Here is a 19455-nt window from a genome sequence, read left to right on the forward strand (position 1 = left end):
CTTAAGCTCACAAATGCATTCCTGTTAGCTGCTTTGGGTGTCAGGATAGGCATATGAGGTCAGTCATGGAAGAGCTGGCTTTCCTAAAAGGGTTAGATTATCAGAAGGATGTGGGAGTCTGCAGAGATCCACTGGAGAATCCCCTGAGCATGAAACGCTTTTAATAAAGTCCACATCTAAATGAACTGATATAAACAAGAAAACAACAACCCGAAGCTCCTCCCGCAATAAGCAACTCCGCAGAAGGGACTGACTAATGGGAAAATGTCCGTGTCGTTTCGTATAAACAATGTGCGATACCACTCTCTCAGTTCGTAATTTATTAGCAAAGTATTTGTGTTCACTTAGTCAAGCACACTTTTGAAAATGTGGAAAATGACAACATTTTCAGATCAATTGATCCTGTTGCAAAAAGCACATTTGACTATTCTGAGTGAATATTCCTTTGACACTGGGATGCGGACATTGGACATCTTACATAAAATTAGACATGAATACCTTTCACCAAAGTACCTTCACTTTCTTATAATTTCCTTGAGGAATCTGGCATTTAAACTGACCACAGTTTCAGTAATACCAAAAAGGATAATGATTTTACCCATCCTGAAATGATTTTGTATAGAACCCATCCATTACACCAACAATTAAGCAGAATAATAATTACATTGTGAAAATGAAAACAACGATGTGACGCTTTCTTACTTTAGGCAAAGTGTGTAATCAAAATACCATATTCAATCAATGTACTAAATCTCAGAAATGGCATGCATTGCAGCAACCTATGTTATAAGCAACAAAAAAGTATATTGTATTCCGATTCGTCATTGATGTGATGTATATCTGATAAAATTCCCGCTTAACAATACCCCTTTAAATAATGAAAAACAAGACAGGAAGCATGGCAACATTTTATTTGAATTTGTTGTTTTGTAGTATAATCTCTTTTTTGCATTTTCTTTATGTGTACATTTGCTCTTGTTATGGTGTCATTATTATTTGGATGTTACATAACAGTTATTCAAAGTGTTACAACAGAGTTCACACTTAAAAAGCATTAGAAACCATATTTCAAAGGCACTTACATATATAAGGCACATAGTTTGTTTATGAGGGCATAGTTTATGTAAATATTTGTACTGCATATTTGTTTGCACTGCAAAAAGGCACAAAACACAAACATTTCAAAATTGGCTCGTCTTTCCAAATGACATAATGCAAAAACGTTTCAGAATGAATACCTGCTTTTTGCTAATGGCACAATGCTACCATATTTTCTGAACATAAAATACTTCATAATTTTCTGTGTCAGTGGTCTCTCGGAAGTTTAGCTTTGTCGGCATTGTGCAAACATGAAAAAGCCCATTCCCTTGGCCATGTTCTCACTTTGCTTTTCTTCATGGAATATTTAAGGCGCTACAGGAGTCATTATCATTGGAGATTACACTCTTTTTCCTAGCTTTGCCATTCGCAGCCTTAATGCTGTGGAGAGGAAAGACAGACAATATTTCAGTGCACTGCTTCATACCCATGAACAGTGACCACGCAGTGAAAAAATAATTTTAGTAAAAGAGTTAATACATCTCATTTGAAGAATTAATCAAATGAAATTGATTTCTTAAAGTGTTTGAGTTATTGTCTTAAGGAGAAATTGTCTCTAAGAAAATAAATCTGGAGCAAGTGGAAAACATACAAGCCATTCTTTGTAAGATCTCAAAATGAGATCTTACAAAGATATACTAATTGGAATACTACAATGATTTTGAGTGGGTAGAATATGTAAGAACATGGCTCGTGCAGCAGGAGATTGTTAAAAGCTATTTAAAAATTCTGTGACAATTCAATTGAACTAAAATAATACATAGTACATTAGAAACAATTTATGATAATTGGCCCACACTGAAATGAATGGAATGATATTCAGGTATTCACTGCATTATTAGACAGCAGCAATATTATTTGCATGTTATTCCTGGTCGTTGGCATGATCACCATGTTGTACATATGAAAATAAATGATATATTGTATCAGTAAATGACAATAAACATCAAATCTTTAGCCATAAGTGTATTGAGAAATTGTATTCAGTTATATCTGAAGACCAGTTAAGCAGAATAATCTCAAAATCACCATTTTAGGGAAATGAAAATGTGCACTGCGACTACGCTGTTGTAATATTAATATATTACCAATAAAATACAGCAAGTACACATTTCTGTTTGTATGCCATGATAATACTATCTGGTAAAATGCATTTACAGAAGGACAGAGTAAGAGCAAGGGATAAGCAAATATTTCTGTAATTGATTCTCTTAAATGCATTTCCTAGCTTATATAACTCACATTGTGTAATAACCTCTCAAGCACATTATTACATGGTTTCAACACTGCTCCTTCACTTCAGAGGCTTCAGCTGTGGACCAAGGTCAGGGACAAGATTTTCACAAGGCCTTTCACTGTCATAATCTCACATTAAGTATCTGAGTTATATTCGCAAATTCTGCCCCCACACGAGTTTAATGGTGTTATATTGCATCCTTTGCTAAACCTTGTCTAATTCATGAGACTGTAATATGTTTGGAGTACTATATTATTCTGTAAAATTTATTTGGGGAGTGCCGTATTTTGAACATGACGAAACGCAAGGTTAGACATTGTAGATATATATATTTTTCACATTTTTAAACATGTGTATAAGTATTTTATCTCAAATATTAGACGTCACTGGAGTATTTAAAATGAACCATTTTCACTTTTCTTCCAAACTGTACTTAAGACATCTACAGAGATGTCAAGGAATCAGAAAAAAAGGGCTATTGTCCCAAAAGTGTTTATTTTCAAGCTGTCATTCAAAACTATGCAGAAACCACAGCTTTCAATCAGCACAGGAAAAGTACAGAAAAAAGCAAGCCAGGGATATCTTGATTGTTAAAAGGTAGAGAGCAGACGCCAGTCAGCCATGCAAATTACTGTAATTGCACCAAAGACAGCTGGTTTGAAATTAATCATTTGCATAATAGAAAAAAGTAACACAGCAACAAAAATCAAAACAAGGCAAATGACTCATTTCAGAACAACGATACTGCAGCATATAAGACTGGATTTAATTCACTCTTCCTCATTTTCATTTTGGCTTTCAACAATACTGTACCATTTCCAAAGGCACTGTAATTTTTTCACGATTTTCAAAAGTATTTCACTTTCCTTTTAAATTTAAACAAATTACATTTGGAGTGTAAGTAACCATTAAAGTAACCGTCTTTGGAACAAGCTTTTCATAATCAAAGGGATTTAAATTAATATTCCTCATAGCTGTAAACCTCACTGTGTCATCAATGAGCTATTGCTATGTGCAGTTCCACCACTGGGTGGAAGTAGAGCTTGCCAAAACACAATTATAATGCCTACAAAGTTCTATTCAACAGGGCTACAGCACTTTACACCCACTTATTCCCATGTACATTTTGTATGCTCAGCTTTTGTACAATGTGAAATAAGTGTTCACAGTTATGCTTTAGTAATCTGCCGTTCATTACAGGAAGTGAGTCGCAGGGAGGAGGTCCTGCATGCAGCGCCAAACCATGAGAGCGAAAAGCTGTGTTGTCAGAGGAAGGCCAAGAGGAAGGTTAGTTTCTGAGGAGAGCGTTACATTAATGAGCAGTGCTGCTTTTTCCTCTTTGTTGTACCTGTAAGGGAGGGGTCTTCTGTGCTGTCTCCTCCCACCTGTGCATCAGGGCAGGGGCTGAGGCGAATGGGGCTGTGCCCAAGCTCTGTCTCCTGGGGCAGGCTGGGGGTGGCGTACAGGGATGCATTAGTTCTGTTGCAGCTGGCTTTGGCCTCCGTGAGGTATGAACTTGCTCTGGAGGCCAGGTGGGGCTGGAAGATCTTGCTGTGGCACCCGTCAGGGTGGAAAGACAGCGGTCCATCGCTGCCGTTCTCGTCATCGTCGTCAATGACCACCAGCTCGGCCTGGATGACCCCGTCATGGCGCAAGACAACGCGGGTCTCTTGTTCGTCGTCTACGCTCTGATACCCCATAAAGATCATGGTCACAGGCTCCGTGGAGTCAGGCTCGGCCGGCATGGCGGTGTTGGTGGTCTGGGAGGCGTCTGGAAGGGATGGCGATGGGCTTCTGTGTCTGGCTTCGGACTTCACCAGCAGTGCAGCTCTGTGGTTCTCCTTGGACTGCTGGAGGGGAGCCTGCACTGGCTTCTGTGCGTTTGCCTCCAAATGGGTCTCGCCTCCATTTGTGAAATGACTTTTTCCTGGGCTGTGGGGAGGGGATTGGTCTGCGCGCGCTTGGCTGCCAGCGTTAGGGTGCGGAATGTGAGGTGAAAGATGCTTAGCTTCCCTCTGAAATAGGGCGCCATCGCTCTGGGGGACCTCGGGTTGAGCGGAAGGGGGACGCACTGCCGCCGCCTCCGACAGACCGCTGGGCCTTGGACTGGAGTGATCCCGATTTGGTCTCTTTGAGGTGGCCGGTCGGCTGTAGGGGGCGGAGAACACAGGCTCGTGGTACTCTACGTCCGGATCAGTCTGCTTTTCGGTGGCCTTCCTCAGCAGCTCCTCCACCTCACGGGGGGTGAGCTCTCCCACTCCGTTATGAGCGAGCTGGCCATCGGGCCCGAGCGCATAGACGGATTTCCGCCCATCGTCGTAGACCTTTATGCCTTTCTGTTGAAACTTCTGTGGCGTGACGGTTGCCGTTGACAGCACCTGGCTCTCCCCAGTCCTCATGTCTTTCTCCACATTAATTTCCATTGCAAATAAGGCTGCGGAGAAAAGATGGTTGGATAACCTGTTGCATGACTGCTTGCAGACATTAGGCACTTATTTGAAATGTATTAATATATTTCATTTTCAGTATTAACTAAACAACCTATCACTCTGCTAGCCAATACAACTCAGTCTTAGAGTTTATTTCAGAAGGTGGCAAATCGCTAAGTTCTTATATCATGAGTTGCTGGACACCTGTTTTCACAGATAGGAAGACTATATCTGGTAGTAGTAAAGTTCTATTTTCAGTTTTTTAAAATTAATTTTAACATTTTTATTCCCATTCTAAAAAAGTTGATTGCAAATTTGAAGAAGTGGGCAAATGTATCAAAAGTATTTAATATCATGTTTCACTGGGCAGAAATGAAAAGAGCCAAAGGACGGATATTGTTTTGACTCCTGTGGACACATGCTGTACCATACACTCCAGCGTAGTGCTTAAATTCATAGCACAGTGTTAATGATTTGCATCATCGAAGAAATTAGAATTTATTCATTTTTTAATGTAGTTTGTGTTTAAATATGTAAACTGATCTTGGTAAATTGCTGGTATACATGTCAGTAATGTAAAATGGTATCGCAGTACTGTACCTTGTTTAGGCTGATCATCATTAGGTTCCAGAAAAGGGCTTGATAGTTTCTTTAACTGTGAAGGTTTGTAGGATTTTGGGATATCTGGAATTTCTGAGTAAATGTATTGGATTGGCTCTATAACAGAAGAGAAGGCAATTAGTTTCCCCACTATTTATTCTTCTAATAGTTAAAGAGTAATGAAAGAAAAAGGCAAATACAACACCCATAGCAACAAAAGTCTTTACCTTGCTGGTTATCTGCATTTACTGCCTGTGAGGAAATACAGTAGTTCAAAATTACATTTCGGACATCGTTTAAAAATCAGAAAAGAGAAAAATGATTCAAGGTAAAGATTAGAAAGAAGAGGCAAAATAAATGTTTTCAACTTTTTCTGTTAGGTGGTCGCGAAACGGTTTAATTTTTTCCGGTTTGTGAGTAAGATCGACCGCACTGTCAATGGGGAACCGGAGCTCTCATACATCAACCTGGCACTGCTCGGGCCACTATCTACCAGCAAAAGTGTTGGCATCCATTCGACCGCTGCCCCTTGTGTTTAGCCCCTGCAAAGCCTCCAAAAGCCTTAAAGAGACTTTTCCCAATATGTTCACCAGCAGCATTCATTCGCAAGGCTTCATTCATTCTCACATGGAATCACCAGAGTGACCAGCTTTGGCAAACAAAGTGTCAGCCATATTTTACACTAGAAATTCCCCAGGAGCCATTATTGAGAAGGAGTATGAGATGCGCAATACCTTTATTATGTCCTCGGTGGTTTTCTCAACTTCCTTCAGCCGTTTCAGAATGAGCTGCTCATTTTCAGAAATCGTCATTTCCTGCTTTTCTAGAGCTTCGATTTCCATTTCCATCCTGAAAGCAGGACGCAAAAGACAGTTTGGCTGAGGAACTTCAGCAATGGCAAGCAGCCAGCAACAGATCATCACAGACTGAGACTGGTTTACAAAGACTGCAACAGGAAGTATGAAGTAGCATGAGGGCTGTGGCTTGAGTATTTTCATTGGCCATTTCATAGTGCAGAGGTTTCTGAGACCGTCCGTAAAAGATTGAATTTCATAGACATTGGTTACGTTTGTGTGATGCCTAAAATCTTTTCAGATCATATTCAACGTCAGTGACTCTGAAAGTTCTCGGAGTAACTTCAGTATTCTGTGAAAGGAGAGGTTTTTCTTACAAATGATTACTTTCTTGATGTTGCAGAGTCTGAATGAGTTCATCAATAACCCTGGAATGAAATTCAAGCTACACAGTCAGCCAGGCACACTTCCCTTGTTATTCCTTACAAATGTCCCAGAGAGCCATGCCTTCAAATAGAGATGTGCCACAGTTACTTATTTCTTCAAGGTACACTTGGTTAATGAAGTGCCAGTACACTTGCCATCAAAAATTGACATCGTTCAGCAAAGACGGCACAGACAATGACCTAATGTATTTTTCTGTTCATTGCAGTATTGGGTGAGGCTGCTTCCATCACCTCAGGGATTCAGATCTATATCTGTGTCTGGTTAGTTGTGTTATTCTGGAGATGGAGAGGCTTTTCTCCAAATTGCTTTTTTTTGCCACATCAGTGAGGCTCAGCATCCAGTAATAAAGGCTCAGACCGCACTCAGTGAAGCCAAACATTCAGGACAATACATGCGGTTCATCATTCTCCTCTCCTCCAGTGTTATAATACCCCCAATCAGAAATGTGCCTATCTGCCTAAGCCACTGGCTCAGACCCTCCGATACTCAAGATATTTAATCACATTCACATTCTGAACCAGTTCGCTTCTGACAAATAAACAAGGGGCCTTAAGAATAAAATAATTTTTCTTGGCAACAATTTGCCACTCCATGTGTTGCCTGTTATGAATTCATTATATTCACTTTAAACGAACAAACCACAGACATTGATATTCCAAAACAAAGCTAAGGGGGCATGCACAAGGCAGATACTGTAAGAATTCTCTGATGCTGTGTTTGTCTAGATATTGCTTCATGTTAAAAATTGCAGTTGTTATCTCAGCAGTACCACACAGGGGAAAACATGGTAGAATCGATATTGCTTGTAACCAAACTGTGAACCTTATTGCTATACTTATGGGTTGCCTCACACCAGGGCTTGTTATTAAAGAATGGAATGCTGTGTACTGCTGGCGTGCTTAAGTGTACTGTATGTTTGGATAGAAAGAGAAAGGTAACGTGAATACCCGCAGCCACAAGCAAACTTAAGACAAAGCTATTTCCACAATGGTGAAATTTTATTTTAATTTAGTAGTTTATTTAACTGGGACAATGCATATTAATAACATTTCTGTAAACATGCCAGAGTTATCCAGGGAGGCTAATTTTCATCTGCAGCCCAGGAGGAAACCCACGTGAGCACGAGAAGAACATGCAAACGCCACTCAGAGAGGATCCAGGCCAGCTAGCACTCAAACCTCAAACCCCCGTCTTGCAAAACAACAGTGCTAAGCACTGCACCTCTATGCCACCCAGCCAAGCAAAGTAATACGGATACCTGTAATATGAATTGCAAGCAAACTATAGACCAGTACGTCTTAAATATCAACGTATTCTGTAGAGTTCCACTGCGGTGAAATTCCCTGGTCACCCTCTGCGCTTGGACAAATGCCTTTGTATTTATTGTGAGACATGAGCACACATCTATAGGATCATTTAAACCCCTGTTGCTTTTGTAAACTGAGTGAGTATGTGCTTCCCATAAGACCTCACAGTTGACTTCCACAGGGCAGGATCTATGTATAAAAACAAATGGCCAAATAAATGCAGCCATTGTGAGGAAAATTAAATTATAAAGACTTAATTTGAACAAACACCCGAAGCACTAAGAGATGTTTATATTCAATTTTGATGTTGTTTTTAATTATTTAACGGATGCATCCAGTCAGTTATATTTAGCACACAGGTTCAGCGAAACTTCAATAAACGACAGTTAACTGCAGAAAAATTTCATTCAGAGAAGAACTTGAAGTGGTCACTTAATACCATACTGATTGTGTAATAGATTGCCATACATGGGAGAGCATGCACTGCACCAACAAAGACAGGAAATATGGTAATAATCCTACAGCCACACACCATCAGTAAATATTCCATCTTTTTATATTCCAGGACGAGGGAGAATGTGTGGGACAATACTCTCAATAAGCAGTATGAATTACTAAGTTACATCAAATATGCTTCCTTGACTGCCCTACTGTGTATATTATTATGATGACCAGACCATGATTTTTAAAAAATTACTGTTTGGAATTGAATTAATATAATAGTTGACTAACAATATTGCATCATACAATTATGAGTTAACTCTATGTCTGTGCCTACAATCTTCTCTTGAGATTAAGTGTGATGTCATGCTTGTTTAGACCGTGTCTGAAGGACTGTTCAAAAATAGATTGAGTGAATGACCTCAGTGCAATTCCTCAATTGCAGCCAAATGACAACCCAACCGAGATAATGAAAGCTAAAGCTTACCAATGGTAACACACACACACACACACACACACACACACGCATGCGTGCGCACACACGCACACACACGCACACACACGCACAGACTGCATGCTTGTTCTTGTCACTTTCAGGTTACCTTTCGATATTGCTTTGCAGGACTTTGCTCTGCTGCTGGTCATCCTGAGCTTGTAGTCTCATGGCTTCCTCCTCCTGTGCACTCTGGAGGCTCAGTCCATCCATAAGCCATTGCTCCCGCAAAGCTTTCTTCTGTATGTGGGAGGAAAATATACATGTTGTACCAATACTTTTCAAAGACTTTTATGACTTTTTGCAGTGGTTGTTGTAATACCGCATCACTACAGTACTACTTTCATATTCCTGAAACCCTATATGCACCTATCTATGCTCTCACAGGCAGTTAACATCTGCATGTGTACAAACAAAGGTAGTCTATGCTGTCATCATGTGTTACTCTCTGCATTTTTAATAGGAACAGTCTATTTTTTTTCTTCAAATAGGAACAATCTATTTACGTCACCAGCCAGTGTTAATATTCAGCCTTTTTACAAATACATCCTGTGTTAACACCTTAGATCTTTATACAAACAGGAATAGACTACACTCTCACCCTGTGTAAATACAGCACTGTGCTTTTTTACAAATAGGAACATACTGTCAACACTCTCACTCCGTGCTAATGACTTGCCCTTTTACAAAGGCTCTGCTTCCACTAATATCTAATACAGATTAAAAATGCAATTTCTGTATATCTGATACATGCAGCGGTCTCTTTGATTCAGAGTGCTTAGACTGAGATCACATGCACACCATGTTCCATTCATTCTACAGACCAGCTGTACAACTGACTGTTTCACGACTCCCACACACTTGTTATGGGATGTTGATTGGCAGTAGAATGCTAACCAAATGTGTCCAAAGAAAAGGATGGAACATTTACATTCATTTAAGACACTGGCAGATTCCAGTCACTGTTAAATTATTAGGGCAAATCAAATCCATTCCCATTTTCCTGTTTTTAGACCACAATTATCTAACATGACACAGATTTGTGAGGACATCACATATAGTATATCACATAAAAAGACAAGTGTTAATGGAGCCATATAAAAATACAAGTGTACTCTTTGTGTCATATGTCAAACACCTCAATGCCTGTCTGCCATATAACTTTCATGTGTACATGTATATACAGTATATACATTATATATCAATATATGCGTGTGCGTGGACAATTTAGCTTAGATTTTTCAAGTAATTATTTGACACATTGTGAGACACACATTTCAGTGTAGTATTGTGTCACAGCCTAGACTGGAAATTATCATTGTTAGCATTAAGGTAAGAGAAACCATGTTAAATAAATACCCCACCACATTAATATTGCTAAAACATGTAATTTGTCTACACTTCTGTAAGTCACTTAATAAGAGTGTTTGCCAAGATATTTTGAAGTAAAGTAATGAAATAAATATTATTTATTAATTTATGCTAAATATATGCTACGTGTTTTTATACTACTAGCTACATTTAATAAAAATGAAATGACAAGCTGATTTTCCTACTCGTTCTCTGAATCTTTATTTATTTATTTTTTTACTAAAGCGTCAACTATCTAATTTTGTAGATATAGTATAGTCCTGTTTTGTCACTGGCAGATGGAATTGCTCTTGCGATAACAAAATCTGCTTTGCCACATGCTAATTTCAGACAATGGCAATTCTTGCAAAATATTTTTTTATTTTCATTTACTTTTTGAGACAGCTCATACTCTTTGTGTACATTGTTGCTGTTTAATTTCTTTTAACACATGGCACTTCTGATTTTTAGAAATGAGATACTGCTGCTGAGAAACACAAATGCATGTATCTGTTTCCATCATCATTTATCACAGCACACCTTTGCAGGGTTAGCTAGCTATTCTAATCACAGCATGTTTTGAACACACACAGACACACAACCACAAACATATGCTTCATAAAAATACATATTCACATATTTATACATATTATGTAAAACTCCCATACCTTCAAATACTGAAGTTTTAACTTTTCTTCCTCAATATCCCTCCTTTTCTTGGCAATGTCTTCTTGGATTTTTCTCTTATCCTGTGCAAATGAATACAAAGAGACTTCAGAGCAATCTCCTTCCCTGTCACCACACAAAGGACACATGTTGCACGCACATTGCGTCCGGTACCATCGCTGGTTTGACATATTCTCCTGAATGTGGTCATTCAGAAGCCCACAAGGCCTATTGTGTGACACAGGACAAGGCTGAGACTTTTCTGTAATCTGAGAGGATGTAGTTGCCATGAGATTCAACCTGTTCCGAGATGCCATCTGCCAAAAATAACGTGTCAGCTGTTTTCCTCCGCACGTACAGCACATGCATGACTCCCTGGAAGGTGAGATGAATTGGCAAAGACTGTTCAAACAGCTAACACAAACAGTGCAAAAGAGAGAGCCCTATCCTGTAATTATCTGTTGCTAATGTTAAAAATAAATAATTCACTACGGAAGAAATCATCATTATTTCCTCTTAGTACCAGTAAAATGTTAAAAACTTTTGAAATTGTAAAAAAAAATTAACCAACAGAAAGGTAAGTGTTAACACTGTTATAAAAAATGTAGACAATTGTTATTCCAGACTTTGCATCTATACTATATTGTTTTCCTTCACTGGATCCCCATAAAGCCAATCTGCAGGGCATGTAGATAGCATCTATATAACAGGCTGATGAAAAAATCCTGGACCGTACAGGGTGCTCTCCATGAGCACTGCCTAATATTTAAAAACAATAACAATAACAATACTGTAGTTGGAAAATTGCACAGAACAAGCTATATAAAAAAGAGCCATTAGGTTCCATTAATGTGCTGAGTAAAGGTGAAGGAATGAACAGACTTTTTCATGTTGACCCCACATTTGACCTTCAGGTACAACAAACAACATTCCCCAGTCTCCAGCCACATCACACTTCTACATCACTTTTGAACTTTATGGGAAAAATAGCTTAATTAATGTCCTTCTATGCTAAACAAAAACTGAAACCCAGTATGTCCATAAATACAGTAGGTTCCTGAAAGCCCACCTGTTCCACAACTGAGACAAGCTTAACACAACTGTAACAGCTTTATATCAGGAACAACCAGGATTGTTCAAATACCCCTGGCATATGTATTTACTGTCCCAAGTTTCCTCTTTGAATAAACATAGTTTGTCCTTAGGGTTTACCGTTATAGCTTGAAGTCGCTCCTTCAACAAGCCTTCCTCTTCCATGGCAAGTCTGGAACAGAGAGGGAGAGAACCCCTGAGAGAGTGGCACAAAGCAAGGGGGGAGGGGAGGGGGGGTGCCCAGCAGACAGCGGTGCTGACGGACAGACCGATGGACCGTGCAGACAGAAGGGACGCACTGATGAGCTCCAGTGCCTCTGAGGGACTATGACGGGAGTGTGTCTGGGCATAGGCACGGGACTCGGGGTGGTAGGGGGGTTGGGGGCCAGCCGTGGCAGGGGGCCAGCTGGGATAGCTGGCATGGCCAGCATGTCTCACTGACACATCACATGTCAGATTTATCCCGGAGCTTTCAAAGGATGGACAAAGTCTGCTCGGAACTGCGCACGGAATCTGACCACCTTCTCATTTTGATCTGATCAATCACAGATAAAAAGACTGTTGCAACCTCTTATTGTTCAAGAGGAGACATTTTGAGTTTATTACCTGTGACAGTCTTACACTGAGCACTTTGTTGCTCCTTATTAGGATTTGTACTCTTTGCTACTGTTTCAATGATGTACTCAACGTCCACTTCTAACGGAACACTGTCTAATGATGTTGATTTTTCCAAGGTACTTTTTTTGCGGCTTTAGCAAAACCATTGTGACAGCAAGACTACAACAATAATTTATCACTTAAGCGGCCTTTTTTTCTAGACCCAGTAGACTATATGTCACTTTCCGGTTAAAGATAGCCCAGTGTCCAATGTTAGAGGACATTCAAGTAACACGACTTATGAAAAAAGTGGATCAGGTTTCCAACTGGTGGTGTGCCTTGCCTAAAATATGTTCCATTAGTGATCCCCGTGCCCATTAAGCGATGAAATGCCCCCTTTCAATATTTCAGAGCTATATCCTCTATCCTGCCATTCAGCTTTCAATATAGCACACAAACCTCTTGATCTATGAAACCTCATCCTTGGCAAGGCCTGCGACTGAACTATGCCATATGGACTGTATCCCACTGTTACCACCGATGTAGCACACCGGGGGTGAGATGAAAGGAAATATGTCTACGAGTTGACACAGGCACGATCACCACTCCGTTAAACAGTACAGGATGACATTCTGTTTTATGGCTGGCAGTCACAGCGCCGAGACTCGAGCCTCTGCCCTCACACTTTTTTATGTTTAGGCATCAATAGAAATTAAAATTACATTGATAGCTTAAATTGAATTACAGTCACTTAGCATAAAATTTTACTCTGAGTGACGTACACAATTTACACAATTCGATGGCAATTGGAAGGCAACGAAGACTGAGATACAGTTCAATGCAAAAGCGTTGGGACAGTGAAACAAAATAAAACTTTTGATGTATTTGAAATAAAACAATGAATATGAAGTTAAAGTGCAGACCATCAGCTTTAATTTGAGAGTATTTGCATCCATATTGGGTGATCCATATAGGAATTACACCTTTTTATGGGAGCAAAAGTAATTGGACAATTTAACATAATCTGAAATAAAGTCGTTATATTTAGTTCTTGGTTACGAATCCTTTGTATTTGATGACAATCTTAAGTCTGCGACCCATAGTCATCACCAGATGCTAGGTACTATATCTTCCCTGGTGATGCCCTGCCGAGCCTGTACAGCATCCATCTTCAGTTCCTGTTTGTTTCTGATGCATTTTGCCTTCAGTTTTGTCTTCTGCAAGTGAAATACATTGTATTCAAGATGGGTGATTGACTTGGCCAGTCATTTGGTTGCATTAGCAGCATTTTTAGTGTCTTTGTCCTGCTGCAAGGAAAAGTGCTGTACAATGAGTTTTGAGGCATTTTGTAGGATCTGAGCAGATACGATGTTACTGTACACTTCAGAATTCATCCCACTGCAGCTCTCAGCAGTTACATCATCAATGTGAGCCAGTCCCAGTGGCAGCCGTAAATGCCCATGCCAACACAACCTGCACTATGTTTCACAGATGGAGGTTGGGTTGGGGGGGCTGGTGGTGGGGGGCTTGTACTTTGGAGCATGAGCAGTACCTTTATTTCCCCACAATAGCCTCTTTCTATCAAATTGGTATAGGTTAATACTAATCTCATTCGCTCATAAAACTTAGTTCCAGAACTCTGTTTTTTTTTATTAGTGAGCTTGCTTCCGGCAAGTCCACTCTTGCTGTCTTTCATATTTCTTATTATTATTTGTACTTTCCACCCAATTTTTCTAGCTCTAACTAGTCCTACATTTTTGTTGCTTGTATTCAGATTTTTGAAATATTCAAAACTTTTTGAAATATTCAACTTTTTTTGGTCACTCCATAGAGGGTCACTCATGGACGTTTGGTGGAACGCTTTAGTAGAACGCATGGGCAGGTGATCACTCACTCTCTCATGGACGTTTAGTAGGACGCACTTCCAATAGCACAAGCTTTTTAAGCACAGCTTTATCGCCTAACATTACTTTAGCTAACCCTAACATGTTAGCGTTTCGCCTACTTTAGTTAACTTAGTTAGCGCGTACGGATGCTATCCTGCATGCATGAGTAGGAGCTATGGACACACAGCTACAACTTGCGTACGGATGCTATCCTGCACACATGAGTAGGAGCTAATGACAGCTACAACCACCGATACAGATGTATGGACACACGGAGGACAACAAATAACGTTACAGCGGTGAGGACATGCCATAGCTAGCTAGCTAGCTATATAATTAGCCAAGTTTTACTCATGACACTTTTAGGATATGACTAATCCCTGGAACATAATCGCTACTTGCTGATCCCCGGCTGTATATGTAACGCTACGGTACTCCGTGGGTCGGGACGGTTTTGTGCTTCTTCTGAGCTAAGCACCTTCATTGAAATGCATTGAGGCTTGAGGACAGTGCCAGTTGGAATTTGAAGCAAGCCCACACAATTCCTTCAGGAATTGTAACCATTCTAGTTTTTTTTATCATAAAACCTAGCCATTTTGTTGTTGAGGCTTACCAGTGGCACCATCTTGTGGTGAACCCTCTGAGGTTATGCTGCCCTAGTCTCTATCTGGAGAGAGTTCTTGATCTATTCAACAGTTGAAATGAGGTTCTTCTTCACATTTGAAAGTAGCATTTTGTCATCCGCTACATTGGTCTTCCTTGTTCTACCAAGTTTTTTTACTACTGCTGAACTTACCAGTGTATTCTTGCTTCCTAAAAATGTATGCAACTGTTGTTTTTGACACATCCAATGCTTTTGGCTTTGGCTATGTCTCTGATGAACTTGCTCAGATTTTTCAGCCTCATGATGGCTTGCTTTACTGGCATTGGTCATCATGTTGACAGACGACACCAAAAAGACTCCTAATGCAAATGTCACGTCTGGAATTTCTTGTGTATGAACTAGTAATTCAAAGGCGCATAGTTGGCCAAGAAGCAGCTGAGCAGCCAATTGTGCAATGACTTTTGGTCCTTTGAAATGGGAGGACTATGTATAAAGAGTGCTGCAATTCCTACACGGATCAGCCAATATAGATGTAAATACCCTCAAATTCAAGCTGGCAGTATACAATTCAACAGCATATTCATGGTTTCATTTCAAATACAGTGCGCTGAGTACAGAACTGAAACAACAATAATTGTATTACTGTCCAAATACTTATAGACTACACTGTAGATAGATAGATAGATAGATAGATTACAGTGTTCAGGCTGCTCACAGCATCAAAAAGTTATATCATTTTAAAATGCTTCCTGAGTGAATTTGTAAACTCATGTCCTCACTGTGAACCGCCCTGCAGGCTGTGATATCGACTCAAGCTTTTGTTGCGTAACGGCAGTTAATTCAAGCCCTGAGAGGCTGATGACTGGATTAGACCGACAAATATCTGTTCACTCCCCTGGAAGGACAGCAAGATCATCTTCCACACTACCGACTAATCTGTACTGTATCTTTTGCCAAGTGAACCTTACTATCTAACAGCACACTAAAAGCAAAAGACCCAGGACAACAGTGTAATGAATGTATTAATATTTTAGACCCTGTGTTCCTGTGGAGAATTTTTATTCAGATCAAATCAATTACAGCTCTAAATGTCATTCAGTGTTAATTGTCCCTGCTGCATGGAAAAAGCCTTCCACAATGCGATAAGTGTTGTATTTTATGTAATGCTGGTGGATGAGTCACTGTACAGTGTGGAGAGAGAAAGGGAGTAAGTGTGGGTGTGGAAGTGCATGGGACAGTGGAGGAAAGCAGTAAGGTTTACCACACACTCATATGGGGCAGAATGCACTGAAAATCCAACCCAAACGTGGGTCGCTTGTGTTGGGCCTTTCGAGGGACACACGCCAGGCTGGTGGACAGAAGGGTGAGCTCATCTTCAGCTTCAGGCCATTTTACAAGCGTGAACAGGTCATGACCCGTCGCTGCGACGACAGGAAATAAGACCTCCACAGACAACAAGCATGACGGCTGGGGGTGGGGATCCACCTGGTAGGCAAGCGGTGTGTAAAGATGCGCTCGGTACAAAAATAGCTTCCCGACGCAGCTGCACTGTCGGGGAACGGGGAGTGACGCGATATGGCGCCTTTGAGCGTGTCCTCAAAACTGAGGATTGTCAACAGGTGACGTTGCTGTGAGTTAACTATGGGATATCTACAGAGCCACTGTGTCATGTCAGTTAACTGTTGTTTGTCTAATCTAAAACCTCAGGTGTAGCCCCATTACAAGGAATAAACAAGAATGAACAATATTGTAGATGATGGCTACGGAATAAAAAGTATATAAGCATTTTTGCTCACAACAACAACTAGTCAATAAGAATAATAATAATAATAATAATAATAATAATACTAATAATAATAATAATAATAATAATAATAATAATAATAATAATTATTATTATTATAATTATAAGAGTGAAGAACGAAATTTAGGTTTACCCTTGAACATTCCAGACCCAGCGCAGAACTACAGTGAAATGCTGCTGATCTCCGCTTATCAATATGCGAGATCCCACTTCACAGACTGTTTCATTTTGGGTGGAGGTTCCCCGTAATCTGTCCTCTTTAATCTGATCACGGATGGTTTAACTGCTAAATCTCATGTGGCATCTGCTCCCAGTCTAGAAAGCAGTGTGTTCATTTTAAATAGCTAATTTTGACAGCAATACATGAGGTAATTTAGCCATAAATTATTAATGACATTATTTTTATTCATCCTTGAACTTAAAATGTATGCACAAACACATTTATACAGAACTACAGTGACAGTAATTTCACATGATCATGAACCTTGTAAAAATATAGAAGGCAGGTATTTTTAAATAAGGGATCCAGAGGATCCACCAGGCAATTTTTTTGGCTTTAGATCTGATGAAAGAGTAGCTCTCAGGCTTCAGCGGTTAAAGGAAAGTGAATTTTTAGTGAAACTCCGGACTCCATAAATCTTTTGACAAAAGGATTTAAGAACCTCCCGGTAGGAAATTGCCTGGTGGAAATAGCAGCAGGCTTAGAAGAATTAAAAGATTAGAGATTTAGAGACCCCATGAAGTTCCCCTCCTCAGATTTTTCCATAGTTTTTCCATGAAAAAGAAATGCGTTTAGAAGCCTCTAAGGTGGAATAATGTGATGGAATAGCCTGCTGCTGATGCTCTGTTCTTCCTCAGTCTAATCTGTCACACACACACTGACTCAGAGACTTCTCAGAAAGACTCTTGGACTCTTGGAAAGTACAGACCCCAGCAAAATAATAATAATAATAATAATTAAAAACAGAAAAGCACAGGAGGATGAGAATGGCAACAGAATGTGCGAAGAAGCCCCAGATGAGAAGGAGGCAGCACTCACCGGCTGTGTGCGGATGAGTGGAGTCTTTGGTGAAGGAAGAGCTCACTCCAGTCTGCACAGTGTGGAATCCGGCATTAGTTCTCTGGGAGTGCAGGTAGGCTGAGGGTAGACCAGGGGTTACCAATGACTGGCAGGCTGCCGTCTCTCAGCAGTGAAAGCAGGGCGGGTTCTTCTTCAGGAACAGCCCTTCCACACCCCCTAACCCTGTCAAAGCCAAACGTCCAGCGATACAGTACATCTTTACCTCACTGCCAAAAAATGCCGTACCTTTTTACACATGCACGGCGGCACATACATGCACATGCTCACACACACACGCGAACACAAACACACACGCAAACTCACACACATGCACACACAAACAGTTATACATGTGCACACACACACACATACACACGCGCACAGGATGTGCACACACACATACATATGCACACACACCCACACACACACACACATACACACACACAAACATAGATGTGCAGACACACACACACAAACACATACACACACACACACACACACACACACGTATAGATGGGCACCCACACACGCACCCACAATCACATACACACACACACACACACACAATTTAGAAGTGTGACGCCTCTTCTCCGGGTGTCTTCACAGCTGTCAGTCCTACTTGATGGATGTGCACAGCCATCAACACTTGACATGTAATTAGCCAGCGCCTTCCCTTCCAAGTTTGTGTCACAGGCTGTGCTTTTGCGTCAGGCTGTTTTTAATATTCAGAACTGCTATGAATTTAGCCAGGGTGCTCCGGCGAGATATCTTTCATCTCCGCTCCACAATTACAGTAATAAGAGTGGGAGCTAGGAGCAGTGGGAGTAATTTCACAATCGCACACTAACAAGTACATACTGTATGTGCAAAAGGACACACACACACACACACACTCGCGCAAGCAGGCTCACACACGCACACACACAGACAACAAAACACAAAAAAACAGTGGTTACACTTTACTAAAGTCTTGCACCATGATTCAAAGTGCAATCAAAAAATCAATAATCAGAATTAAGGGAAGCAATTCTTTCACTGCCGAGGGCTTTTCCATTTTTCATGAATTTTAATGCGCTATGTAAATTGTGTAACGTCATTGAAATGCTTGCCCGTACCGCATGTGGTTACATGACAATGCTCATCGAAAGTTCATAGATTGTTAGTGGCTAATCTAAACACACATTCTGTTCTACGTTGCATGAAAGGTCTACATAAAGCTAACATTTCCCATGTTCACTCGTTCACACCTTAAAGTACATCTGACTGCTTTTTTCAGCTTTCTCTTTCCAGCACTGTAGAGTGGAAACTGAAGCAGCAGACGGCTGTGTGAATTGTCAGTATATGGCAACAGAATTTCACTGGCTCTGGCACATGTAGGCAGGGAGACAGGTATCCATGGCAACATGTTGAACTCTCCAAATGCTCTGTGCTGCATAACATTATGATAGCCATTTCCACGCATTCACAAACTGTTACATGCAAGCTGTTCTTAGCAGACATTTGTGCTAAATGCTCAGTAGAATAGCAGCAGTTTAAACCATTGAAAATTA

General features: G+C 40.4%; 1 protein-coding gene across 3 annotated transcripts; it reads right to left on the reverse strand.

Annotated features, from left to right (window-relative positions):
• Positions 1 to 897: 897 nt before the first annotated feature.
• Positions 898 to 18691, reverse strand: LOC135253196 (palmdelphin-like). 3 transcript variants are annotated; one of them, XM_064332194.1, is made up of 10 exons: positions 17885 to 18691; positions 12075 to 12126; positions 10865 to 10945; positions 8956 to 9086; positions 6099 to 6213; positions 5592 to 5616; positions 5365 to 5481; positions 3684 to 4769; positions 2341 to 2410; positions 898 to 1479 (listed from the first exon to the last, which is right to left on the reverse strand). In XM_064332194.1, the coding sequence occupies exons 2-9, from the start codon at positions 12117 to 12119 to the stop codon at positions 2379 to 2381; spliced, it is 1632 nt and encodes a 543-aa protein (XP_064188264.1). In that variant the 5' UTR covers positions 12120 to 12126; positions 17885 to 18691; the 3' UTR covers positions 898 to 1479; positions 2341 to 2378. The 3 variants fall into 3 exon arrangements, with proteins under 3 accessions (XP_064188264.1, XP_064188262.1, XP_064188263.1); XM_064332192.1 differs by lacking the exon at positions 2341 to 2410; XM_064332193.1 differs by having other exon boundaries at positions 898 to 2410.
• Between the last annotated feature and the right edge of the window lie 764 nt (positions 18692 to 19455).

The sequence above is a fragment of the Anguilla rostrata genome, chromosome 4, assembly GCF_018555375.3.
Source record: "Anguilla rostrata isolate EN2019 chromosome 4, ASM1855537v3, whole genome shotgun sequence".
In the NCBI taxonomy this organism is placed as follows: Eukaryota; Metazoa; Chordata; class Actinopteri; order Anguilliformes; family Anguillidae; genus Anguilla; species Anguilla rostrata.